The 17,256-nt window shown below is 46.0% G+C and overlaps 1 protein-coding gene across 3 annotated transcripts in view; it reads left to right on the top strand.

The window, feature by feature from the left end:
* Positions 1-16,060, top strand: part of DENND5B (DENN domain containing 5B) — a 64,846-nt gene extending 48,786 nt beyond the window's left edge. For all 3 annotated transcript variants that reach the window (XM_083181236.1, XM_083181234.1, XM_083181237.1), the window contains 13 exons: positions 1,623-1,754; positions 1,887-2,039; positions 2,300-2,378; positions 3,154-3,235; positions 4,354-4,482; positions 5,431-5,552; positions 6,459-6,604; positions 7,169-7,287; positions 8,265-8,452; positions 10,101-10,183; positions 11,682-11,808; positions 13,167-13,341; positions 13,704-16,060. In XM_083181236.1, coding sequence (XP_083037362.1) covers positions 1,623-1,754; positions 1,887-2,039; positions 2,300-2,378; positions 3,154-3,235; positions 4,354-4,482; positions 5,431-5,552; positions 6,459-6,604; positions 7,169-7,287; positions 8,265-8,452; positions 10,101-10,183; positions 11,682-11,808; positions 13,167-13,341; positions 13,704-13,887 — 1,719 coding nt within the window. In that variant the 3' untranslated portion in view covers positions 13,888-16,060. The remainder of the gene's footprint in view (positions 1-1,622; positions 1,755-1,886; positions 2,040-2,299; positions 2,379-3,153; positions 3,236-4,353; positions 4,483-5,430; positions 5,553-6,458; positions 6,605-7,168; positions 7,288-8,264; positions 8,453-10,100; positions 10,184-11,681; positions 11,809-13,166; positions 13,342-13,703) is intronic.
* Positions 16,061-17,256: the final 1,196 nt, after the last annotated feature.

Raw genomic sequence — 17,256 nt, 5'->3', positions numbered from 1 at the left:
ACCTCCTCAGGATTTATGTCTTTGGCGAAGGAGGGATTTCCAAAGTCTTTATGCTCACTGTATCATGTGACTGTGGTTGTCATGGTGCTCATGAGATTCAATTTTAAATTGTTAGCAGCAGCCTTAAAAAAAAAAACATACCAAGGGAAAACTGTCATTAACCAGATTCTTATGGTAACCTGCTAGTTTTTTATTTAAATAAATAAAAGTAATAATCCATTTAAAAGGGTTGCTGCTTTAAGTCATCCGATAGAAAACAAAACGATATTCCTATAATAATATTTATTTTTTCAAATTGTGTGATTGTTGTCCTATCCAGGACCCAAGGACAGTATGCACCAATCGAGTGTGTTTTAAAACCAGTTACATAACAAATCTTCCCGTTATTGATTCACCCCTCAGTAAGCATATATTTTGGCAAAGCTCTGGGTACGCTGCGAGTGTCAGCCATGAATTGGAAGCCGAGCAGATTCGGCTGCCAGCTGTGTGACATTGTGCAGTCATGTTTGTCTCTATAAATGTGCAGTATTATTTGTCTTTCTACAGACCAGTTTATTCCACTGCGCTGTACAACAAAGAGATCAAACAGATGTACAGTAACTGGGACCCAGGTGTGAGGGGCTTTCACCAGAGGTTACCATGCCATTTTGCTCCAAATCTGTAAATAAAGTGATCCCTTTGATGGGTAAATATAGAAAATGATTACATGCTTTCCTGCTGGAAGGGAGAGCACTTGGCTGAAGGGGGGTAGCACAGGTGGTTGTCCTGTATGAAGTTTGTATGTTCTCACCCCAGAAACATTGGGTGTGTACCGTCATTGTGTTCTGATAAGAGTATTTAAGCTTATAATACTATAATATAAAGGCACAGAGTGCAGTGCAGACAAATTGCTGAGGCCGCTACTTGCTTATTGTGACAAGACTTAGGATCCAGGAGGGCGGCCCGCTGGTCTCTATCCAAAATAATCATCGTTTCTATAGTCCTGCATCATCTGTAAATCACAGGCTTGTTTATTAAAATGGGTACAATGCTCACAGATGCAATACAGCCCACTACACCTTCCGTAGATCAATTTATAAAATGAAGTTCAATGTTTGGTTGCTATGGGTTACAGTGCCATACCATGCAATATTGTTTCTGATCCAAGACGAAGGGGCTGATTCTGCGCTGGGGAAAAGCACAATAAAGCAAGTAACTGCGCACCCAGACAAAGCGCGCCGCTACTCCCAACTCCGTCAGCCCGACAGTGTGCAACATGGGGGCGCTGTGCTGCCTTCAGAGGAAAGCGATGGGCCGCCTCCAATTCCCTTCCTCTTGAGAGATCTATAATTTGCTGCGCAGGTCCCAGCTTCCCACAATCCCTGCAGTCAGTGTAGTCACGCCTACATCGGGGACTGTAGCCGACGAATCGAGGACTGTACGGAATTATGCAGAGTACAAAAACCAGCTCATTTACAAATTATTCTTCTAGCACTTATGAAACGCATATCTGCTATATTCTGTAGCTTGTATCAGGTGTATTTTGATTTTTTTCCTAGTCCCATTATTACTATTACTACTCAGAACACCCCATTGTGATGTACAATGTTTTTGCGATTAATATTCCTTTTATTTTATTGTAGAAATATATGCAAGAAGCCCGGAGCCTGGGGAAGACTGTTAGACAACCCAAACTGTCCGATCTCTCCCCTGCGGTCATAGCGCAGACTAACTCTAAGTTTGTGGAAGGGCTCCTGAAGGAATGTCGGATGAAGGTAAGCCGTCCCCCCCGTCATCTCTCTTTAGCCGATTTTAAACCTCTAGAACCTTGAGTTTATATATTGATCTGGTTTATGTAACATTGTCGTTAAAATCCAAATGGTTTATACCACGTTCTACTTTATTAGACCAAACGCATGCTGGTGGAGAAGATGGGCCACGAAGCCGTGGAACTTGGCCACTCCGATGCCAACATTACCGGTCTAGAGGAGAACACGCTGATAGCCAGTTTGTGCGACCTGCTGGAGAGGATCTGGAGCCATGGTCTACAGGTCAAACAGGTAACCTATAAACTATTTATTAAAACCGGGATGTACGGGGTAGGAAAAACGAGGGGACCCGTATATGAAAGGTAGGGAGGGCCCTGCTTGTGAACAAGCCTCGTTTAATGGAAGAGTGCGCAGCTACTGCGGGGAGTGAGTGGGCATTGGGGGCGTCAGCAGGTGTGGTGGGAGGAAGATGCAGTGTGATCAGACTGAATTGATAACTCGGATAGACCTGAATGCTAATTACATTTTTATTGGTCCGTGTTTGTCCCCAGGGAAAGTCGGCTTTGTGGTCCCATCTAGTCCAGTACCAGGAGCGGGAGGAGAGGCACGAGCACATTGCTGAATCACCAGGTACGTTCAATGGCAAGCCCAGCTATGGCCTGATGTATTGTACACTTTCTATTCAATTTTGACTATACTAGTAAGCCCGCTCGAAGCAAAAGCTTCGAAAGCTAGTCTGCAACCTTCTGTGATTGGGATCAAATCGCAAGGCAATCGCACCATGTGTACACTCCTTTAGGGTTAGCATCGGGGGGTTGACCAGGAGTGATGCCACCTACAGGGTCCACAGAGATATTGTTCTCTCAGTGCGAGTTATAAACCAAGATGGCCGCCCTATTGCTCTCTGAAACCCTGGATATTCTTTTCTGCTAGAAATTTGTCTTGCCCATTCTTAAACCTATTCATTAGGTCTGCCATCACAACCTGCCATATCTTATTGCCCTCCTCAGCTGGTTGTGAATTGGTATGCGGTCAACAGTCGAAGGTCGACACATTAAAAAGTTTGACCTGCATTAGGTGGACAACTGACTTGTCCATCATTTTTCATCCCAGTGGACGTAGCCGGAGAATATAATAGTGTGCTGAACGCATGTCGCAATTGACACCAAAAATGTGAAAACTAATGTCGTCTTTTCTAAGAGGACCTTATAGCTTGTGTCGACCGTTAAAACATGTCAACCTTTTTTAGGTGTTGACCTAGACGCTGTCGACCAAGCGATCCACACCCCCTCCTCTAACGTTAGAACCGTTTCCCAAAGCCAGACACAGACTAGTATTACTCCGCTTTTAGAAGTCAGAAAAGGATTTTTTTTGCCAACTTTTTCTTATTTGTTTGACCTTGCAGTTTCCCTCGGTCCTGAACGTCGAAAATCCGATACTGGATCTGCATTGCCCTCGCTGCGGGTGTCTCTGATCCAGGACATGAGGTATGTGAGGCCCGACCAAGTGCCAACGGCAAGCAGAGTGTGTTAGACGACTGTGCACCGCTCACATTGCAGTCTGCATTGTACAGAAATAACCATGATATGAAGAATACCGCTCGTACACACCCGCCAGCCATCTTAGGCCCATGGGCAGACCACTCCAATGTCCAATTTGCAGTGATGTTGTTTTGGACGCCCGTGGTACAGTCACACAGTGCTGTAATTGTTGTTCAGACCTTTTTGTCCTTTTTTTTTATTATTCTTGCGGGTTTGTATTGTGGTTTCCTCTTGTATCCTGGCTTTCTAAATCAGTGATGTTACACAATAACCTCCAGGCTAATATGACAGATAGCAGGGTATCTCCTAGTTTATGTTCAGTACTACATGCATTGTGGGAGATCTGACCATTATCGCTCACATCCCACCGTAACCTAAATCTGGAAATAAATCTGCATCCCTCAACAACACCATGAAATTTTCACGACTGCCGCTAAATTGTTTCAGTTTAACGCTAATTGAAATGTCCGTGTGCTGTGGTGTGTAATACTAGACGGCCTCTGGCATGCTAATGCGTTCTCCTGCATGCCAGGAAAATAAGAATGCGCACTGTGTCAGTCCCAAGTGCACATATAACAGGGGCTGCCATTTTTGCAATATTGGGCATCATTCAGACCTGTGCATAATCTGAGCGTAGCGAGCAGGTAAATGCGACCGGGGCGAACGGTTGCACTGATCAACAGGGGAGGGGGGGGGGGGGCGTATATATGTGTGTATGTTCAGCAACATAGCTGCTACACAGAGTGCTGTAACAGCAGAAATGCTTCCCCTACAGACCGTTGCCCCAGGCTGTGTGTAAATTAAATATAATTGTGCTCCGCTCTATTTAAACCGCTTTGAAGTTCTGTGATGTAACCCATAGTAACCAATTACACACAGGCTGTGATCTGTCTACAGTGAAATTTAAAGTCTGGTTACTAATTCCAAATAAAATGTTCTTTGAATTGAAATGACATAAATACATCAGAGGCGTCCCCTTGCCCTCTATTATGGGTAATTCTGTGGTAATAAGCTGGAAGAGGAATTATTCAGATCTGCATTAATGCCCTTCGTTTTATCTTCAGACATATCCAGACCTTGAGTGTGATCAAGACGGACGTCGGCAGGGCCCGGGGCTGGATACGGCTTGTCCTGGAGAAGAAACTGCTGTCACAGCACCTAAAACAGCTGCTGACCAATCACATGCTTACTAAGTGAGTGTGTTAACCATAGTGCTCCGGGAGCAAGCAGTGTGCTAGGAATTAATTGTGGAGCCCTCTGTAATTGTGATAGACTTTTTTTTTTTTTATTCAAACATTTGTATTTTCTGCTAATCACTCTATCAGCTATTTGTACACATGTATGGTTCTAGGTGTGCTGATTTCTGGCTGGCAGGAGCTGATATATGTGTATGGTTCTAGGTATGCTGATTTCTGGCTGGCCAGGGGCTAGTACACATGTGCTGGTTTCTGGCTGGCCAGGGGCTGGTACACGTGTCATTCTAGGTGTGCTGGTTTCTGTCTGTCAGGAGCTGGTACACATGTATGGTTCTAAATGTGCTGATTTCTGAGTATGGTTCTAGGTGTGCTGGTGGAAGCTTGGCACACTTATATGGTTCTAGGTGTGCTGATTTCTGCCTGGCGGGAGCTGGTACACATGTATGGTTCTAGGCGTGCTTATCTCTGGCTGGCGGGAGCTGGTACACATGTATGGGTTTAGGTGTGCTTATTTCTGGCTGGCGGGAGCTGGTACACATGTATGGGTTTAGGTGTGCTTATCTCTGGCTGGCGGGAGCTGGTACACATGTATGGTTCTAGGTGTGCCGATTTTTGACTGGTGGGAGCTGGTACACATGCGTGGTTCTAGGTGTGCTGATTTCTGGCTGGTGGGAGCTGGTACACGTGTGGTTCTAGGTGACTGGTGGGAGCTGGTACACATGTGTGGTTCTAGGTGTGCTGATTTCTGGTTGGCGGGAGCTGGTACGCATGTGTGGGTCTTGGTGTGCTAACTGATTTTTGGACTGGTGGAAATTGTACACATGCATGGTTCTAGGTGTGCTGGCTGGAGCTGTACACATGCGTGGTTCTAGGTGTGCTGACTGATTTCTGGCTGGCGGGAGCTGGTGCACTTGTGTGCTGACTGATGTCCTTCTTGCATTGCAGGAAGCTGTATAAGCGCTATGCCTTCCTGCGCTGTGAGGAGGAGAAGGAGCAGTTTCTCTACCACCTCCTCTCGCTGAACGCTGTGGACTACTTCTGCTTCACCAGCGTATTCACCACGATCAGTAAGTCCTGTCTCCCATCAATGGCCAGTGTCTGGCGGACTGTGATTGGCTGTCTTACATTATTGTCTGTGTGACCCTTAAGTCTCCCAACCTCCTAATATATTCATCTATATTGCACTTGATGGCCGTAGATGAATCTTAATATACCGCTGTGGACATAGAGATCTCTTCCAGGCTGCCGTTTTTCAGTAGATTTTCAGAGTGAAAGGTTCAAGGTCCCCACCTCAATTTAACTTTGTACTTATTAAATGAATATGTTTAAATGGCACTCAAGGAGCCCTATACATCCGGCGTCCGTGGGTTTTACTGGTAAATCAATAGGCTGCATTCCCCTGTATATTCGGCCCACAGAACAGCCAGCACCTCATTCCTAGTCCCCTCAGGAGATGCCGAATCAATATCTATGGCCCGGCAGCCTTCCGATTGCTAGTAATTAGTCACCTCGCTGTGGCCTGTGATTATTCCCTAATGAATGGGAGTACCTCATTGTTATGGCCAATATATAATGTGTATTCTCGTAAATATTGATTCGTTCTACAAAGCATCTTTCGGTTACCCTAGGGCACAGGTTCTCAAACTCGGTCCCCGGGACCCCACACAGTGCATGTTTTCCAGGTCTCCGCACAGAATCACAAGTGATATAATTAGCTCCACCTGTGGATCTTTTAAAATGTGTCAATGAGTAATGAGTGCACCTGCTGGGTGACCTGTGGGGGGCTCTGCGGACCGAGTTTGAGAACCCCCTTCCCTAGGGTGGCGTTTTTTTTTTTATCTAGCTTTCATATTATCACCTAGCGTCAACGATGTGTATATATTCACACTTGCCACGGTGCTGACCCACTTAATGCCCAAAGTATCATCTGGTCCGCCGTCACAGCTTAACGAGCTGCATTTCTGCTCCCACAGTGATTCCATATAGAGCTGTCATCATCCCCATCAAGAAGATAAGTAATGCCATCATCACGTCTAACCCTTGGGTGTGCGTCTCTGGAGAACTGGGAGACACCGGAGTCATGCAGATCCCGAAGAACCTCCTAGAGATGACATTTGAGGTATGTGTGCACTGTGTGGGTAAGGGTCGGCATTGCCTGAGCCGTCCGGCGAGAAATGTCACCTTTTTTTGCCCGTATTTTATCCCGTGCCCTTTTAATCATTCTTCTAATTTTGCATTAATAATTAGTACGTTATTAATTTACTTTGTAGGCATCTAGGGAGCGTTTGCTTGTTTCCAATTAGCCAGCGACCGATCTTTAATGAGTATTAATCAGTAGCGTGCGTCAGCAAATTCCCGGCGACTTAATGTTTTAAAAGGGCAATTAATTAAAAGGCGAATCCTGACTTCATCCTCTAAATGATTGCTTCTGTAAAACATCGGACAGACTTGCCGCAAACTCGCCAATGCCTGCAAGTCGCAGCCTGTTATATTTCCCCCCCTAGGTGTCTCTTTAATTCCCTACTTGCTGATTATTGCTTTTTCTTGAGTGACCTTTGTCCCAGTAAATATATGCTTGCCCACGGCTTGGTGCATAGATGCTCAGGAGCAGTCTCCTCCTAGGGGAATATATGTGTATTGTGACGTTCTGATATGAATTCCTCTTCTCGGACTCTTCCATCAGTGTCAGAACCTGGGGAAGCTCACTACAGCTCAGCTGGGACACGACAACTCGGGACTCCTCGCCAAGTGGCTGGTAGACTGCGTCATGGTCAGGAATGAGATCACCGGACACACGTACAAGTAAGCCATCTGTGCAGTGCTTTGTGCCACGCTGGGACATGTATTCATGCTTACTCTAAGAGCCAGGACTTGCACATTGCCTGATACTCTGAAGTGTACTGCTTGCTCCAGCACAGGTAGCTGGAGAAAGGGACCTCCACTCCAGGACCTGCTTGGTACAAGTGGGTAGAAGGGACCACAGACTGTTAGTACAGGTTGAGTATCCCTTATCCAAAATGCTCGCGACCAGAAGCGTTTTGGATAACGGACTATTCCTTTTTTTTAATGTTTAGCACATATTTCGTGCCAGTTGCACACCATGCCCCCACGGGTGCCAGCTGCACACCATGCCCCCACGGGTGCCAGCTGCACACCATGCCCCCACGGGTGCCAGCTGCACACCATGCCCCCACGGGTGCCAGCTGCACACCATGCCCCCACGGGTGCCAGCTGCACACCATGCCCCCACGGGTGCCAGCTGCACACCATGCCCCAAAGTGTGCATAACCACATGGAAAAGGGGGCTGGACAGGGACCCCAGTTATCTGCTTAACAAGTAGACAGCCAACATGGGATGAGATGTCTGGTGCCAGACTTCCTCTGTAATCTGCGGAGACGCTATGGCAAACTTATCGGAGCTGCAGATTGCTTGGATCACATTCCATATATCATATGCAAAAGGACTACATGTAATATATCGCGTGCGATCCTGCCCCGGCGGTTTAAGGGGGATAGTGTGTGACTTCTCCCCCTTGGAGAAGGTGCAGTAGTGAATGGGAGGTCTTTAATGTGACCTAGCCGTGTGACCTGGAAGCAGAAATAAGCTCGTAGTATTGGCTCCTGGAATTTGTGTCTCCTGGAAATATTTGCTCATTCATGTTTGTGGTCCTAGAATATACTAAACTCCTGGTATACAGTTACCTTTCTGAAACGCGCCAGCATCTTGCTGTGATTCCGTACCCTGCCATACGGATAAGGTTTTTCCTTTTTCTCCCAAGGTTCCCATGTGGACGCTGGTTAGGAAAAGGAGTCGATGATGGGAGCCTTGAAAGAGTTCTCATTGGCGAGCTGATAACCCCAATATCAGACGAGGACATTGGGAAGCAGAGCCGGACCCCACCCCAGCAGAAGTCCCCCACGACGATCCGCAGGCTGAGCATAACCTCTCTGACGGGGAAAAACTGGAGTAAGTCTATAGCGGAGTACACCTACAACATATAGAGTACAGATGTACACTGTTATCTGATAAAATAAGGAGACGCTATGATTACGGTATTCTATTGTGTTTGGTGTAGAGCGAACATATAAACAACTCACACATTCATTTAATTCCAAAGCAATACTAACCACTGTGCAATGCCTTAAGAGTAGGGATTAGGGAACCAGCATTATGAACTCCCTGCTTCTCCAGCTATCAAGCTTTGGAGGAGACAAAATACCGTCACATGCACTACTGTCCTCCTATGTGCTATCATATTTGTGGACGCCGCAAAATTGAGTAAGGAAATTAGCTCAGGAGAGGATGTGGAAACACTACAAAGTGCCTTAATTAAACTGAAAAGGTGGAAAATGGGGTTTAACGTTGAAAAACGTTAAGTAAGGAACAAAAGTGAACAAGCTACTTATAGTGAATTCTGCTGTAGAGAAGGACTTGGGGGTCATCATAGATAAAAAATTGGGTAATAGTGCACACTGCTCAAGTGCAGCAGCCAAAGCAAACCGGACACTGGCATGCATTTAAATGGGTATGGATTCAAGGGATGCCAATGTGATAGTGCCTATTTACAAGGCATTGGTGAGACCACACTTGGAATATTGTGTTCAGTTCTGGGCACTGCACCTTAATAAGGACATAAATAAATTGGAACAGGTACAGAGAAGGGCGGCTAAGCTAGTAAAAGGTCTCGAATCACTAGAATACAAAGATAGGTTAACCAGGCTGATTATGTTTTCACTGGAGAAATGGCGGTTGAGAGGTGATATGATTAGTATGTTCAAATACAGGAATCCTATAGAACGGGTGCCGGACGGCTCCCCGACAGTCGGGATTCCGACAGTCAATACTCCGACGTCGGAATCCCGACTGCTCCCTTGTGGGGGTCCACGACCCCCATAGAGGGAGAATAAAATAGGTGGCGAGCGCAGCGTGGCGAGCGCAGCGAGCCCGCAAGGGGCTTTATTGCGCTCCCCACGCTGTGCAGTCGGGATTCCGACGTCTGACTAATGACTGTCGGAATCCCAACTGTCGGGTAATTATACCACACCCCTATAGAACTGGGAGATGATTGGTCACTAACAGGCCTATAATTAGGACACGTGTTCATGTACTGAGGCTCCAGTAAAAGAAATCCCGTACTGAATTAAGAGGAGGATTCTGCACCATTAGAGTAGTAACATTCTGGAACTCATTGCCGGTGGGGGTGATTACAGCAACTACTGTTAATGAATTTAAATCAAAACTGAACCCTATAGATATGACTTATTCAAGTCAGTAGTTGCAAGTTAGATGGGTTGAACTCGATGGACTGACGTCTTTTATTTTTTTTTCAACCTTAATTACTATGTTCGTCCTTAAGATCAGCACACTCCATTCCTGACATCCTCTGTGCTGTCAAGCACATTCCACATTATCTTTGAATTTGGTATTCCTGCCTAAGTCCATGCTGGGGACAGACTTGATGGAAGGAGGAGTATAGATCTTATGTAACGGACACTGTGAGAGGATCAGCCTACATTTGGCAAATTTAAGGGACAGGGAAAACTTGAGGCATCTCAACCTATTCCTGGCGCTATACTGTAGGTCTGTTCTCACATACCATTGTGCTGTATTACAGAACTGAACGCGGGGCAGATCCAGGAAGGAATCGGCGAAGCGGTGAATAATATCGTCAAACATTTTCACAAGCCAGAGAAAGAGGTGAGGAAAACATTTGGTTATTGGGCCCATGCAGACACATGTGCCAGATTTAGCTCTGTATCCTGCGCTGATCTAGAACAAAAGCTGCAATTCCCAGATCAGACCATAAATTCCTCCCCGACCTGGAAATTGCGGCCTTCTTATCCTCGGGATTGTCCTACTTCCCGTTAGTTTTGGTATTGCTGTAACCCTTCGTGTCATCAGTGTTCTTCTGCAGAGTGCTCTCTGTATTGTTATTGTTCTAAAATTTAGGATATTGCTTATAGGGCATATTAGGGTGAAAAGCACATGGTCAGGGTTTCCAAAGACAGCACAGTAAGTTTTTAAAGGGGGTAAGAACATGAAGAATGGAGCTGTTAGTATGCTGAGCTGGCTGAGGGCACTTCCCCGTCAGCTGTTAGTATGCTGAGCTGGCTGAGGGAACTTCCCCGTCAGCTGTTAGTATGCTGAGCTGGCTGAGGGCACTTCACCGTAAGCTGTTAGTATGCTGAGCTGGCTGAGGGCACTTCCCCGTCAGCTGTTAGTATGCTGAGCTGGCTGAGGGAACTTCCCCGTCAGCTGTTAGTATGCTGAGCTGGCTGAGGGAACTTCCCCGTCAGCTGTTAGTATGCTGAGCTGGCTGAGGGCACTTCCCCGTCAGCTGTTAGTATGCTGAGCTGGCTGAGGGCACTTCCCCGTCAGCTGTTAGTATGCTGAGCTGGCTGAGGGCACTTCCCCGTCAGCTGTTAGTATGCTGAGCTGGCTGAGGGCACTTCCCCGTCAGCTGTTAGTATGCTGAGCTGGCTGAGGGAACTTCCCCGTCAGCTGTTAGTATGCTGAGCTGGCTGAGGGCACTTCCCCGTCAGCTGTTAGTATGCTGAGCTGGCTGAGGGCACTTCCCCGTCAGCTGTTAGTATGCTGAGCTGGCTGAGGGCACTTCCCCGTCAGCTGTTAGTATGCTGAGCTGGCTGAGGGCACTTCCCCGTCAGCTGTTAGTATGCTGAGCTGGCTGAGGGCACTTCCCCGTCAGCTGTTAGTATGCTGAGCTGGCTGAGGGCACTTCCCCGTCAGCTGTTAGTATGCTGAGCTGGCTGAGGGCACTTCCCCGTCAGCTGTTAGTATGCTGAGCTGGCTGAGCGCACTTCTCCGTCAGCTGTTAGTATGCTGAACGTACTTCCCCGTCAGCTTTTAGTATGGTGAGTTGGCTGAGCGCACGTCCCCATCAGCTGTTAATATGGTGAGTTGGCTGAATGCACGTCCCCATCAGCTGTTAGTATGCTGAGTGCACGTCCCCATCAGCTGTTAGTATGCTGAGTGCACGTCCCCATCAGCTGTTAGTATGCTGAGCGAACTTCCCCATCAGCTGTAAGTATGCTGAGCTGGTTGACCACACGCCCCCCTGTAAGCGGTTAGTGTGCTGAGCGCACATCCCCGTCAGCTGTTATTAGGCATGCAGGTCAGTAATCCACATTAGCAATGCACCTTCTTAAAGCCTCTAATATGATTTGCTTCCCTGCAGAGAGGCAACTTAACCATCCTGCTCTGCGGGGAGAACGGCCTCGTCTCGGCTTTGGAGCAAGTCTTTCATCACGGATTAAAATCTGCCCGCATTTTCCAGAAGACCGTTTTCATCTGGGACTTCATAGGTAAAATGACAAGTTTATCTTCCCGCGCCTGAGCACCGGCCCTCAGCGCTGTTTTGGTCTAGGCGTGCGATTTGGAACGGCCGACAGTGTGATGACAAGGACTCTCACCTTGTCTGTGGCTGGGTGTACAATGTTAATGTTTGTTTAAGGTACCAGCGGATGTTTAGGCTCTTAATCCATGGACATAATCCCTTTAGTAGGATTGCAGCCTTGTCTATAAACCGCATGCCTCTGGGAGCCGTATGAAACTGACACCCTTTAAGATCCTTTATGTACATCAGCATGACAGTCCTCTAGACTAAGTCTGCCTGAGTGACGTCGCTATACGCTAGTGATATACGCCAGACTATACGCTCGCCGTAGCAATAACCACTACGTATATCCAAAACCTTGGTCACGCTGACAAATAACAGGTACGTGCTGCCACCTGCAGGCGTCCTCTGCTCATTACACTCTTACGAAACCTACCCTTTAACCAACACAGTGTAAAATGTCACATTTCCCAGTTATTCCAGATGAATAATGGCAAGTCCCGGTTTTGACATTTTGCTAAATGTCACGTTCCCCCCGAGATGCAGTAAAAGTGCTCCGTTCTCTTCTGTCCTGACACATTAGCAAAGGCTGCATCGGAGCCATCTGTACATTCACCTCTTAAGATGATGGAGGAGACATCTTAGCAGGCAGTGCTCATAATAGGTTACCGGGACCTGGTCTTCTGTCACAGAAACATATTACTGTGTACTGTGCAAGTACGATTAATGTATGGCAGGATGAGAGTCCCCCCTCCCCCGTTATCATTCCTCCGGCTCCATCCGATTGATCCCAGTAACATCTTAATTTTGCAAATTCCCTGTTGTCTCCCCATCATCATTAGAATGACCATAGTCAGCCCCGCCTCCCTTATCATTAATCCGTTCATCCTCATTAACCCCTCCCCCCCCTCCTCCGTCATTACTAAACCCTGCGCCGGTCCTTATTAAGTCATATCGTCAGTCGTTGAAATCCCCCTGCGTCAATCCCGATTAACCCTTCCATTCTGCATCAGTAAAGATGACTTTATTAACCCTACTCTGTAACCGGACGACCGGCTTTAACACTATCCGTTATTAATTAGTCCACATTTATGCAGAGGTGTACTGATCACATATCCGTTTGTCTTTGTGCAAATTTACATTTGGAATTCCGGACACGTGGGCACAGAGTTTTGGGGCGATGTTGTGTTTGGTTGCAAGACACGTGTCCTGGTTCCTGGATTGTATTTTTCTTTGCGTCACTAGTGTGTGTGGTGAAAAGGCAGCACTGTATGTATGTAGGGGAACCACTTTGCAAGCTAATGAATGTGCTATGTGTGTTTGCAGAAAAAGCTGTGGCTTGCTTTGAAACCCCTGATAAAATCGGAGACGGAGAGGAAGACCAACTCCTCCAGAGATCGTCCTGCAAAGTCTTCTGCCACTATGTCAACACCATTGTGGTAGCTCCGAGAAATATCGGCAAGGATGGAAAGTTCCAGCTTCTGGTGTGCCTGGGAGCGCGGTAAGACGCTGTCCGTGTGGAATTCTGGTTAGAGAAATTTAGATTAAATCCCAAATCTTCTTAATGATGATTCGGAAGCTGAGCATGTTGGCCAACTTGGTGTTTGACGCGTTTCGTTGCGCCTCAGTTGAAGTTGGAGGTTATTCCACAATTAAATATGTCAGTTACTATATGTTGGCACTTACACTGGACTAATATTTACAACATCCTCTGCTTATTTAATTGTTAGATATGGCTTTTAAAGAGGATTATGGGACAAAGATTAAAGCCACTTTATCTCAACCCCTTGGCTTATGTTCCGCAGAACCAGTTCTGGAAGCGATACACTGGAATGTAATCTTATTTATGTTCTTTTTTGTTAGGGATCATTTGCTGTCACAGTGGATTCCTCTGCTGGCCGAGTGCCCAACGATCACTCAGATGTACGAGGAGGCTGCCCTATTAAGAGATCACATGATGGTCAATTCTCTTGTCCGGGTGCTACAGACTCTGCAAGATTTCAACATTGTCCTGGAGGGCTCGCTCACTAAAGGAGTAGACGTGTAGGACTACTGCGTTTTGGAACACTGTACAATACCTCTCTTTCTGGAATTTATTTTTCCAATTCCGAGAGCTCGCTCTGGGCCTTTGTAAAATGCTACAGAGCATGCAATACACTGGATTTAGTAACAAATCACTGAAAGCCATTGCGAAACGCGTCACTGCACAGCAGGCAAGGCTTGAATCACAGTCATGCTTTATGGCATCCCTAAAATTATTGCCTAGTAAATTTGAATCAGATATTTAGTACGATAGAGTATTTTCCTGTCATGTGTGTAAATACGACTGTTGGGGTTTTGGCTTTTTTTTCATCCGGACTTATCTCCGTTGAATTTGCTTAGTATGTTTTTCCTTGAAATGTAGACTGAGGGCACAAGATCCGTCACCCTAACCATGTGTTTCGATTATTTGTTGAACCAGCCGATAGATGTCTCTCTCCGTTACATTAATCATTGAGCCACATTGCAGCACACCCTTCACCTATACAAAGGAGGCGGACATTTTGTTAGCTGAGCTCTTATTCATGATAACGCAGCTTACCAATTGGCTCCGTCCTGTGACATCACCAAGAATGCTGCCTATGAGTTCTTTGTGGACCGGTGACATCACTGCGTAGGCTGCATCCTCATGAATATTAATTCAGTTGTTGGCCTTGGCAACGCCGCTCTTTATCAGTGACTGGATAGGCCTTTTTTATTTTTATTTTTTAGATCTCTTGGTTCGTCCCGCTATGTGTAGGTGATGGGTGTGCACGCGTGTCGTTTTGCAAGCATGTTTGAAAAGTTTATATGTTGTAAATACCGCGAGTCCCAAAATAACTATTTTCCTAAGTTATATAGCAAGAAACCACTTCAAGTATTAAGATGTAGCCATCTGTATTCCTGGTCTATACATATATATATTGTGAATGTAAATTATATTTGTCGAGGTTGCAACATTCCCGATTCCCTTGTCCCTTACTCACAGATTTATTTTTATTACTCTGAACATTTTGCATCTGAGTATATGGGAAAAACCTAAAAGGCTGGCATGAGAATTTTTCCAATTATGTTTTTGTGAATGAGCTGAATCCTGACGCTGTGACAACGTGATACATGACTTATTTCATGTATTACCTATACTACAGGATTTCCACGCTTTTGCCGCAAGTGTCAGAATTCCATGATCTATTTTTTATGGAGTTTTTGTTTTTTTTTTCTTATTATTTAAAAAAAAAAAACAGCATGTCTCCATTAATCAAATAATGCCACTATAATGTTTTACTTTTTTTTTATTATTGTTATTGTAGATTTGTGGACGTTACTTTTATTTATTCATATACACTGGGATTCGTTAGGCAAGGGGTTGATTGAGCTAATTTGCACTACTTGTTACATTGGAGAAAGGGGATTTGTGTGAAATTTTACGGTTCCGCTTACTGTATATGTTGATCCACTTGGGAGCTGTAATCTTAAATTGTTTGGCTGTGGTCATTTCCACTGAAGATGGAGCGAAATGCGTTGTTTTGTTTTTTATTTTGTTTTTTATAATTTGTGCTCCTAATTATAAAGTTCAGGGAGAAGATATGTAAAAAGGAGAACCAGTAGCACTGTTCAATCCTGAATACTCACTTACACTGTGCTTTATACTGACATTGTTCATTCGGATCAGCCTGGCAAAGCATGCTGGGACTTGTAGTTCGGGCATCTCCATAGCCGCTACTTATGCGGTACGCCTGCAATAGACTTTTAAATGCTGAATTTGAGCTGGAAGCTGCTTAGTTTTATATGTCTTTTCCATCCTAGCAAAAAAAAACTTTTTGGATTCAAGATTTTTTTCGTTTATAATTAAATTGCTTCCCGTTTCCTACTGATAAATGTACAGTGTTCATATACATTGTAGTATTGCATACACCTCAATAATACATTTGATGTGTTCCAGTCTAGTTTCTTACGGCGGGCTGTTGAGTATTTAGAATTATGTTTTTTTGTTTTCTTTCTGGCATCCCAGTAAAGTTATCTGAACCATGTAACTGTAATTATACGTTCTGTTCCATTTCTCCCATTGTGGTCAATGAAAACTTGTTGAAATGCTGCTGTCTGTTATTTCCACATCAGTATTATGTTCCCTGTATTGTATGATTTTATTAAACAAATGTCCACTTTTTTCTCTCAGTATTAAAATGTGTTTTATCTGAAAACTGTTGCCGATCTTGAGTTTCTTGCCGTATCCTCGGCAGTTTCCTCATTATTGTAACCTGAAATATAAGGGTTGATGTTCTAAAGGCCCCCATACACTGGGCCGATTTGTCCTAAGGACAAGCCCGACCATTTTGTCCAGAGCCCCCCCCCGTCAGCTCCCTGGGAGGTTCACATGCGATCTGACACTTGTGCCATTTTTAAATGCAATAAATCGCATGCAATACTCCCGGGGAGCTGCCGCGGGGGTCGGCAGGAGGGTCCGGCCAGCTGGCGGTGGGCAGAGGGGTCTGTCCGAGTGGCGCCTGGGAGGCTGGAGCTTGTAGCGGCGGGATGCGGCTGCTGAATATTTTTAAATGACTGGCCGGACATTGATTGGCTGAGAGTCTCAGCCAATCAATGTCTGCCCAGTCATTTAAAAACATTTAGCAGCCGCATCCTGCCGCCCAGCAAAATGCATTTACAAGCTCCCTGCCTGCCACTACGAGCTGCCCACTGCCACCACCAGCTGGCCGGACCCCACTGCACGGGGAAGGAGGTACCAGGTTGGGTGGTCAGACGGCCAGCAGGTCCGACTACTGGCTCGGGTCTGATGCGCACGGGACCACGCATCTGACCTGAGGGGACATGAAACTCAGCCGAAACTCACTGCCCGATTCTAACTGCCAAAATCTGCTCAGTGTATGGGCACCTTAAGTCTTGGAGAGAGTTTAAGTACCAGCCAATTCACTCCTTACTGCCGGGTTACAGGCTGTGTTTGACAAATAACAGAAGCTGGTTGGCTCAAGGTTTGAAAGTTGTCTTTTGGCCAAAAGTCTTCAGAGCTCTCGCACCAATGTCTTATGAGGACCGCAGGACACCAAGGTCAGATGTGTGTGTGATGCTTTAGCCATTGTGTGTGCTGAACCAATCCTCATAATCCTAACGTCCAACCACCCGCTTTGGATTGTTGAATGCCTCGGTCGTGGATAACCGGTGTCACTAAGCTCTGATGCTATTGGTTAGTTTTGCAGCCGATTGGTTTTTTAAATGTTGTGTAAAATTAGTGCGACGGGTCTGTGCACGTGAGGTAACGGAACCGAGCGTAGTGGAAACGCCGAGATCTGGCGCCATCATACTGAAATGGATGACTCAATTATGGGGTCAAATTAAGCGTGCTCCTTTCTCGGTCTGCTCCGTCATGTGACGTGCTGGGATG

This window comes from Crinia signifera, chromosome 4, assembly GCF_055691185.1.
Source record: "Crinia signifera chromosome 4, ASM5569118v1, whole genome shotgun sequence".
NCBI classification, from domain to species: domain Eukaryota; kingdom Metazoa; phylum Chordata; class Amphibia; order Anura; family Myobatrachidae; genus Crinia; species Crinia signifera.
Note: the sequence above shows the minus strand (reverse complement) of the source record. Positions and strands in the feature narration are given on the sequence as shown.